Below are 9,144 nucleotides of genomic sequence, written 5' to 3'. Positions count from 1 at the left end.
GCATGCGCCGCTCAGGTGCGGCTGCGGACGCGCCGGCACCCCGCGGCCTGACGTATCTAATTTGCGGTTCCTTTATTTCGCGTTCTCTCGCGTGTGGTTGTTTTTCGACGCTTATTATTAGATTCGTATGCTGAGGAATTAAAATAGCGTATAGTTTAAGAAAAGTTTAATTAAGTAAAAAACACGTAATTATATATCGCTTTTATTTTACCTATGATATAAAAATTAATTTGAATATAATCATCTTTCTAATTTGATTAATATATATTTAATTTTCCTGAAATTAAATAATATAGTATATTGAATAATAAATTCAGTATCGACAGATTTGCTATGCACTTCTCGGTTTGGGGAATTCTACGCGTCTGCATATTTCTGCCACTAATGACAATCTATAAACATATATAATACGATAATATATACAATATATACATATATGAAAAATAATTTATTTAAATAAATGAATCATTATTTATTTAAAGATTTTTAAAAATAAATTTTAGATAAATGAAAATAAAATTTAAATAAATAATCTCTCTCTATAGATTTAATATCGTTTAAGCGTATTTTTTTACCTGTTCAATGTAAATAGATGAAAACCACACGTAGCTCCGCTCTTAATTATGTCCATAATTATCCGCACGGTTAAGTCAATTAAAAATTTCCTTACTGCTTGATCATCATCCTTTATTCGCGCCAAATCATCTTTAATTTCGATCGGAACGTCGAGCTTACAAATGTCCGTCATCTTTTCTAAACAATTGTAATCTGTTGGCGCAAGAATTCCGGGAAAGATTGGAATCTGAATTCCAATCTTTCGACAATCTTTTACAAAATTTATAAAAACTTGAGACTCGAGGCATATTTGCGTTATAATAAAATCTGCACCCGCCCCTACCTAAAAATTTTTAATCTTTCACTTGAAGAAATATATGTATCGTAAAATTACGCTTGTAAAATACAATTTTTTATTACGAATAGATATCAATTATTACTTTCGCTTTTAAATAATGCAAATCGAGTTCCTTTGAGAAGGATTTCGGATGCATCTGTGGGTAACCTGCCACAAATATGCAAAACGTATCGCCAAATTGTTCCCTTATGAAAGCAACCAAATCCGCTGCATACTTGAAATCTCCCTCCTCCAATAATGAATCTGTAATTCAATTCATAAACGAATATATTTTTTCGACATATAACTCTTGGAAGATCGATAAAAATCAAACTTCAAAGATATACTTTTATCGCTAATCATTTAAGAGATTACGATGATTAGACACGTTTCGACAAACAATGATCTAATAATCAATATTCCAAATCTATTTATCGTACAATATATCGTAAAATTATATAAGCATACATATTATAAACATATATAACATATTTATAAATTCTTATAAATTAGAAATAAATTATTAGATATATAAATATCTTTAATTTTTATCAATTATAATTATTATAAATTATAAATAAATTATAATATAAGAAATAAATTAAAGATATATTCTTTTTTTAGAGAAAAAAAAATTCTTTCACACACTTAGAATCTAGATTTTTGCCAAAGTTGAAGATGAAAATTACCTCCTTGTAGGGCAAATATATTAATTATTCCAAAGCCAAGGGCCTTCCTTAAAATATGAATAACTTGGTCGCGCTTTAGACCTTTAGCTGCCAGATGTAAAAGAGTATTGGATGGAAAATGTTTTACCAAATCCAAAGGCAAATAGCTATCATTGCCAGAAGCTTCTTCATTATGCCAGGTTAATGCGTAAAAAAGAGGTGAATATTTATCCATGTCTAGGAAAAGCCTGATATACATTTTTAAAAATATACATTATATTTTCTGTCTTTTATAATTTTACAGAAGAAAATAAAAATCAATATTCTTTATTAGAGGAATCTAAGATCAATTAATTAAACAATTTCATTTTTTTTAAATATAAAAAAACCATTATAAAAGCTTCTACGTTTAAAGCTCCCATATTAAAAAAAAAGTTTATTATTTTATAATTTTTCGAATTATTAAATATACTAGTATAATTAATTGTGTGCACCAATTCCTTTTTTGCTATACAAACCTTTGATAAAACGTTTTAGGTTTCCTCATAGAAACAATTTCAAGACTGTAAAATATCTCGCGTCTACTAATTTTATCTTTTATGGATTGTCGCAGATCCACGAACTGGAGAGGACGATTTTCAATATGAGAACTGTATGTAGAAGGATCGTCCTCACTCTCATTTCTATCAGTGTTACTCTTCTCGCACAGATTCTCTTCAAAAATGAACTTTCTCATTGTAGATGAACGATAAGAGCGAATGGAAATGTTGATACTCTTATTCCTCGATACGTACTGACAGTCCGTTATCGAATTATGTAATGTAAGCAAAAATGGAGTAAAAATGTCTGCATATATATATATATGCTACAGTATACAAGAATACAATTAAGTATAATCTCTAAAAGAGAAATATTAATAAATCTTTAGTACCAATTAACTGTCATAAGTATATTTATTGATAATAAAGGTGCAAAACAATGTAATGTATGGTATATATTTAGGTACATGACTTTACTTTAACATTGTAGCTTGTTTTGAAAATGATGAAGATACAGTTTTGGAATGTTATAATAACGCCTTAAAAAAGCTTTTCTTTTTTAACTGCTCTGACATCGCGAGGAGATTATTATTCTGTTACATAATATTTTCGGCAGTTAACCCAGATTGAAATTTATAGGTATTTCAAATATTTCTACATGTAATAAATTTATATATACATTTCCCTTGATATAAAAAAATAAATTATACCCCTATGCAATTGCGAGTTAATTTTTTCTCAAATACAACTTCTTGCAAACCTCTGTAATAGGTATATCAGAAACAGCTGGTATTCCGCCTGAAATAATTTCGGTTTTCTGCAGGGCGTGCTTATCCGTGATAGTACGTATATCATCGATATCCGGAGTTATCAACATATTGATAGCGGGGTAAATGAGAAACGCGAATGTAGCTAGAGCTGTCAGGGCCCATATGGGAATCGCGACCGCCCAATACTTTGACGGCCAGTACGTCAGGCCGAAATAATCGTGCAGCACCTCGTCCGGCACCACAGCCCATATCACGTACAACAAGAAAATTATATTTGCACCTATGTACATGGCATATCCGTACACAGCTCTGGGACCGTAAGGTGCAGGAGTGTGCTCCATAATACTTATGTATCTTGCGCAACATTAGCTAAAAAATATATAACTAATAAAAAAAATATATATATTAGTCTCGGTAATGACTGTACGTCGGTTCAGGTGGACCAAATTGTTGAATAGTTTCCGTGACTAGTAATAGACTATCGAAAAAGGCCCCAAGTCCCACACGTACTTTGCGTGCTTCCAGGCCACTGAATGATCTGTGAAGGAAATGACAAACGTTAGTACAGCGACATACAATTATACACAGAATCAATCTGCATACTTACACTTGTAAGACGTTATTATTTAACACAAGTTTCTTCGTGACTCCACTTCTTGGCGGTTCCTCGTCAACTCGAAGCACCTGATATGCGATCTCTGCTTCTCGGGCGCTTGGGAAAGGCACAGACAGATCTCTACGCAGCGTTAAGGTCCTTAACTGAAGTTGATGCAAATAGAGTAGCAAGTTTTGCTACCGCAAGAAAATTATTTGTAAAATAAGGATACACTTTGAGATCACTCATGGCATTCTAGACAGAAGACACTTGTTGGGCAAATTAAAATTTTCTGCTGTTCTGCAAATAAAAAATAATATAAATATATATTGTGATTCTATCCCAAATATAATATAATTAAATATGTTATTAATTAATATATTACTAATTAATTCAATTGATGTTGAACATTCACATGCGTGTATATAATGTGAAATATAATAAAGTTTCATATTTAATAAAAAATATTTATTTTTACTACAATAGATAACCTAAAACCGACCACGAGACAAATCAACTTACGTAACGTATAATCAATCGTATTTTTGTAAATAATAGTAAAATCAGCCAAGATTTACGTAATAATTACCACGTTGTGGAACATGTGTCCAGGATTACTACCACAGTATCGATGTTATAATCGACTTATGCCACGCAAGAGGCGAGAGCGCGTGTAGGCGTTGCTGACATCTCTCAGTTGTCACTTTAGACCCTCTTTGTGGTACGTACACATGTATAAACATTCCATTAAAGATTATCTGTTAGAGAGAAAAAGCAACAAGAACGTGATAACATTTATCAAATTTGATTCCTGGTACCTTCTATGAGTGAGTAATATATTTTTCAGCATTTAATTCGTTTGCTCTTGAACCTTGAATCTTCTCTTTGTTCTAGGTTACGAATCACAGCTGTTTATTTATTATCATCTACCAGTCTTCAATAATCACTCTGTTACTTGCGACAGCGAATTAGTATTATTCGAAGTGTCACGAACGTAACGTCGACAAAGTATTCAGTACAGTTATGACGTGTAATTTATCACGAAATTCTGTACAAAGAGATTGTACAGACCTTTATCTGTCGATTTAGCTAAATTAGTATACAAAAGTGAATTTTTAATTATTCGTTTTAACACGTGTATTCTACATATGTGATATAAAAATATTTTCCAAATGCAATCTTACGTATTTATGCGCCAAAGAATACAATACATAGAGCAGTACTTTGTTATTTAATATCCAGAAATTTAATGAATGGAGTATTATTAATATTAAGCATAAGACGAGTGATTGAATATTCAGAGTCATTGAAGAAAATATTAAATATGAATGGGCCGACGAGAGATTTACCATGGGGCTTCCAAGCCTTGAAGTACATGTGCAATGGTTGCTGCGAGCATCGTCGTTTCAATCGGATGGCGTGGCATCAAGGAGGAATACTGGTGCTTACTTATTTAGCGTACACTTGTTACCATATGACTCGAAAGCCCATATCCGTAGTGAAGAGCGTCCTGACTCTCAATTGCAGCAATTTACTACCACCTCCAAATATTCCAGTAAACGACAGCAACCGTGACACTTGGTGCGACTGGGCTCCATTTGGTAAGAAAAATATAGAAATAATTATATAATAATTATTGTACAATTTGGCATTCAAATATATAAATAATTATATATATGTATATATCATTTGATAAGATAAAAATATAAACAATAGTTCAAAATAATTTATCAATATCCATTCATCATTCATTTTTCTTATATATTGGACTGTGATATAATGCAAAAATTATTTTTACAGACACTGAGGATGCACCAGCATTACTTGGCATGTTAGACTCAGCATTCCTGTTCGCGTATGCGGCGGCTATGTTTTTAAGGTGGACACTTTAAAGTGAGCTTATTCATTTATTATAATGCAGAAATATTTTGTGTAACGTTACTCTTCTTTTCTCTGTACAGCGGGTTTATAGCAGAGAGAGTGAATCTGAGATACTTCCTTTCCTTCGGTATGCTCGCTTCAGGCATCTCATCCTATTTATTCGGAATCGCTAAACCATACAATATTCATAATCTGTGGTATTTTATTTTTGTACAGGTAAATATCAGATTGATAAGGAATCGAAATCGATATTGTCATTTTCGCTGTGGTTTTCTTTCTCCTTTTTTATTTACGTGTTATGATTATAGGCAATAGGCGGAATCTTTCAAACTTCAGGCTGGCCCGGTGTGGTATCAGTTATGGGAAATTGGTTCGGAAAAGGCAAACGCGGCTTGATCTTCGGAATCTGGAACTCTCATACATCCTTGGGAAATATATTGGGAAGTTTAATCGCGGCCGCGTACGTCGAGTCCGACTGGAGTCTGAGTTTCATAATGCCCGGACTGATAATGGGTGCGATAGGATTCCTCATCTTCCTGTTTTTAGTGCCGAACCCTGTTGACATAGGATACAGTCCACCTACCTCTCTTGGATATCGGAAGATCGATGTAACCAACAGTTCGGACGATGATCAGGCCGATGTAGGTTCCGATTTTCATAATATCAGCGAGGATGTAAGTTGATAATATATTCTTGTCCTTTCCGTTTAGTAAATACCTGCACGCATATAACAGCTGTTGTCTTTTAAGTTTAGTAGAAATTATAAAACTGTAGCAGTCGTTAATTAACACGAGTATATAATAGCATGTTCATTAAATTGCAAGCATGTTTTTCCATTTTGAACGTTTTTGGAATTGTACCCGCTTCCAAGTCTTTCGTTTTTCAGTAATAGATAAATGTTTAAGTTTAATTATTTTTAGTAGAATTATAGTTTGCACTACCCATAATAAATAATCATCTGTGCTGTACTACCTAGCGTGTCACCTATCGCTGTGTCTACCGTGAACAACTGCCTTTCAACGTAAGTGCATGTCACTTTTCAATATAACTATAGCTAAAACTATTTTCTGACAAACACTTTAAATATTGTGTAAATAATGCATGTATTATGTTATGTATATTTAATTTATTTGCAACTCTTGAGCCGTGCAAAAATATGTGTTACATGCAGCAATATAATGTATATGTATGTGTTTACATATATGTGTATAGATTATTATATACGGATAATATATATAATTTATGTATGTTTGAAAGAATTCGGTCAATGAACGATCCGAGACCAGCCCGATGCTACCAGGACGTCGTGTGCATTACTCATCTCGTGATAACGCGATCGGATTCATGGGAGCCATGAAGATACCAGGTGTCATCGAATATTCCTTATCCTTGTTCTTCGCAAAGCTTGTTAGCTATACATTCCTCTATTGGTTACCATTGTACATTGAAGCTTCAAGTAAGTATCATAAAAAATTATTCTTCGATTAGCAATGTATTTTTTTTTTTCGTTTTATAATTCTTTTGGATTCTTCTTCTGTAGCTAGGTATGGTGCAACTACGAGCGCAAAATTGTCGATTCTATTCGACGTTGGCGGTATAGCAGGCGCCATAGCAGCCGGTGTTCTCTCGGATTTCAGTGGCATGAGTGCCCTGACATGCGCCGTGATGCTTGCAGTCGCATGTCCCGCGGTAAATACGGTTTTACTTGTAAACAATAACAAAGAGTGCACAGTGAAATGATAGTAAAAATATCACAGAAAATTCCTGTAAAAAAGCCCAAGTAATTTTGTCACACTCTTTTAAAGGGCTTTGAAAACAATGCATATAAACTAAAAATGTAAATTGAAAGATTAATTAATCTTTGGTCGCATAATTTTTTTAAGTTTTAAATCATTAAGCTTGATTTCACTGAACACTATAATATAGAATATATAATTGCAAACGTAAGACTAATTTTTTAATACTTGTGATATTCTTTCACAGCTATTTTTGTACAGTTATGTTGGGAGTATCAATCTAACTGTCAACATAATATTACTGCTAATAGCAGGAGTATTAGTGAATGGTCCTTATGCGTTGATAACAACCGCTGTGTCGGCTGAACTAGGAACTCATCCTAACTTAGGAGATAATTCAAAGGCGTTAGCTACAGTAACTGCCATTATCGATGGAACTGGCAGCATTGGTGCTGCGGTTGGTCCGCTATTGGCAGGTTTAGTCTCTCGATGGGCTAAATGGAACAATGTGTTTCATATGCTTATGTGCGCGGACTTATTAGCCCTATTGGTGAGTCTACTTTTCTTTAAGCATGGAAATGAAGATTTTAATTACATAAGTAACTACTGTATTTTGTCGTGTTTCAGTTTTTGTCCAGATTAGTTTATCGAGAAGTAAAATTGTACATACAAAGACGAAGAGTCATACAAATTTAGACTCTGACAGAAAGTTTGTTAAGGCAAATTGTTATGTACATGTGAAAGTACAATTTTATGTGTACTTGGATCTGCACACACATAATCTCGCTCATATTCTTTTAAAAATGTACAAAAATATTATACATTTCCAAGCTCGAAATTGAAACATACGAGACATTTAAATGTACAAAAAAAATAAATAGTATATTTTTTTACAGTATTTTGTTGCAATTGCACTGTGCAATGCATATAAATATGAATGATATTAAAAGAATAAATATGATAGTGCTATTAGATTAAACTGGAGGTCTTTTTGTGATCGACATTTCTTAATATTCTCATATATGCCTATAAAAAATGCTTTCTTTTTACTGTATATAAAATATGAAATGTTTCGCGAATTTATAATTATAATTATTACGCAAGACTAATATACAAAGATTATTTAATATACATATTTGTCATAAATTATTGCATACCAACAAACTATTGGCACTGGAGTCAAGGAATACCAGTGGGAATTATGTAGCTGATAGCATCGGCAAAATCACCCCACACAGCTCTTTGAGTTTGAAAAGTAATTATCCAAGCTAGTAAAGCGGCTGTCCAAATAGTTGCTCCTATAGCGGAGAAAATAACATCTGAAAGAAATATAAATGCCTGTCGTTACGAGAGGAAAATTTAAAGTATATCTCATATATTTTTTAAATAAAATTGACACCAACATTTCTTAATTTGTTTCTGTTCCTCGTAAGGTGGCGCAACAAAAGCCTCTTTTGAGAACCAAATTGCATTCACAGCCCACAGAAATGGCAGTAGTGCAAAACCAGCTGTAACAAAGAATACAGATAAACACCTGTACAAACAACAAAAACTTTTAAATAACTTTTTTTATAGCTGCACCATATGTTACTCTCTACATTTTAAGTAAGTATACATTTAACATTTGAAGAGAAGAAAAGAAGAAATATAATGTAAGTCTAATTAAATATAATCAAACTTGACAGTCAAGTTACGTTAATTCAAAAGTTGAAAAATTTTTAAAAGCCGAATATCACATCAAATTACGATATATATCAAATTGTAATATTGTAACATTCATTACATACCACGAAAATACCATTTGCAAAGGTGCAATTTCTTTTCGTTCGGTACTTTGGATAAATCCATCTCGTCGATGATCCTGATGTTTCCTAACCTATGCTTCTGCCACTCGAGACTTTTTCGATTTAAATCTTTATCTCCTCTGGCTTTTCAATCAAATACCGATTAATTAATCGATCATGTATCAATCGCAATGTGATTCCTAAGATACGCTCATATAAACATCTTGAATAAATGAAGGAAAAAAAGCCACAGAAATGACAGGTTGAAACATCTCATGG

At 32.7% G+C, this 9,144-nt stretch overlaps 5 protein-coding genes across 11 annotated transcripts; 1 reads left to right on the top strand and 4 right to left on the bottom strand.

The window, feature by feature from the left end:
* Positions 1 to 186: 186 nt before the first annotated feature.
* Positions 187 to 2,431, bottom strand: LOC140673387 (methylenetetrahydrofolate reductase (NADPH)). The gene is made up of 5 exons (XM_072906348.1): positions 2,079 to 2,431; positions 1,582 to 1,808; positions 996 to 1,156; positions 576 to 898; positions 187 to 392 (listed from the first exon to the last, which is right to left on the bottom strand). The coding sequence occupies exons 1-5, from the start codon at positions 2,294 to 2,296 to the stop codon at positions 332 to 334; spliced, it is 990 nt and encodes a 329-aa protein (XP_072762449.1). The 5' UTR covers positions 2,297 to 2,431; the 3' UTR covers positions 187 to 331.
* A 121-nt stretch (positions 2,432 to 2,552) lies between these two features.
* On the bottom strand, positions 2,553 to 3,210 carry LOC140673396 (phosphatidylinositol N-acetylglucosaminyltransferase subunit P-like). The gene has a single exon (XM_072906360.1). It carries the CDS (start codon positions 3,208 to 3,210, stop codon positions 2,827 to 2,829), a length of 384 nt encoding a protein of 127 aa, XP_072762461.1. The 3' UTR covers positions 2,553 to 2,826.
* A 57-nt stretch (positions 3,211 to 3,267) lies between these two features.
* LOC140673400 (EKC/KEOPS complex subunit LAGE3-like) lies at positions 3,268 to 4,178 on the bottom strand. Of its 3 annotated transcripts, none has more exons than XM_072906367.1 (4): positions 4,054 to 4,178; positions 3,697 to 3,764; positions 3,477 to 3,605; positions 3,268 to 3,407 (listed from the first exon to the last, which is right to left on the bottom strand). In XM_072906367.1, exons 2-4 carry the CDS (start codon positions 3,711 to 3,713, stop codon positions 3,275 to 3,277), a joined length of 279 nt encoding a protein of 92 aa, XP_072762468.1. In that variant the 5' UTR covers positions 3,714 to 3,764; positions 4,054 to 4,178; the 3' UTR covers positions 3,268 to 3,274. The 3 variants fall into 3 exon arrangements, with proteins under 3 accessions (XP_072762468.1, XP_072762469.1, XP_072762470.1); XM_072906368.1 differs by having other exon boundaries at positions 3,987 to 4,127; XM_072906369.1 differs by lacking the exon at positions 4,054 to 4,178 and adding an exon at positions 3,850 to 3,975.
* Mfs16 (major facilitator superfamily transporter 16) lies at positions 4,049 to 7,972 on the top strand. 4 transcript variants are annotated; one of them, XM_072906305.1, is made up of 10 exons: positions 4,153 to 4,291; positions 4,359 to 5,065; positions 5,265 to 5,343; positions 5,426 to 5,561; positions 5,654 to 6,019; positions 6,322 to 6,366; positions 6,603 to 6,801; positions 6,886 to 7,034; positions 7,329 to 7,631; positions 7,709 to 7,972. In XM_072906305.1, the coding sequence occupies exons 2-10, from the start codon at positions 4,714 to 4,716 to the stop codon at positions 7,775 to 7,777; spliced, it is 1,698 nt and encodes a 565-aa protein (XP_072762406.1). In that variant the 5' UTR covers positions 4,153 to 4,291; positions 4,359 to 4,713; the 3' UTR covers positions 7,778 to 7,972. The 4 variants fall into 4 exon arrangements, with proteins under 4 accessions (XP_072762405.1, XP_072762406.1, XP_072762404.1 ...); XM_072906304.1 differs by having other exon boundaries at positions 4,049 to 4,185; positions 7,329 to 7,972; XM_072906303.1 differs by having other exon boundaries at positions 7,329 to 7,972.
* On the bottom strand, positions 5,649 to 9,143 carry Pen-2 (presenilin enhancer, gamma-secretase subunit). 2 transcript variants are annotated; one of them, XM_072906365.1, is made up of 4 exons: positions 8,869 to 9,143; positions 8,485 to 8,589; positions 8,239 to 8,400; positions 5,649 to 8,107 (listed from the first exon to the last, which is right to left on the bottom strand). In XM_072906365.1, exons 1-3 carry the CDS (start codon positions 8,927 to 8,929, stop codon positions 8,261 to 8,263), a joined length of 306 nt encoding a protein of 101 aa, XP_072762466.1. In that variant the 5' UTR covers positions 8,930 to 9,143; the 3' UTR covers positions 5,649 to 8,107; positions 8,239 to 8,260. The 2 variants fall into 2 exon arrangements, with proteins under 2 accessions (XP_072762466.1, XP_072762467.1); XM_072906366.1 differs by having other exon boundaries at positions 5,649 to 6,062.
* Position 9,144: the final 1 nt, after the last annotated feature.

Source organism: Anoplolepis gracilipes, chromosome 14 (assembly GCF_047496725.1).
Source record: "Anoplolepis gracilipes chromosome 14, ASM4749672v1, whole genome shotgun sequence".
NCBI lineage: Eukaryota > Metazoa > Arthropoda > Insecta > Hymenoptera > Formicidae > Anoplolepis > Anoplolepis gracilipes.
This window is presented reverse-complemented; position numbering and strand designations above follow the sequence as displayed.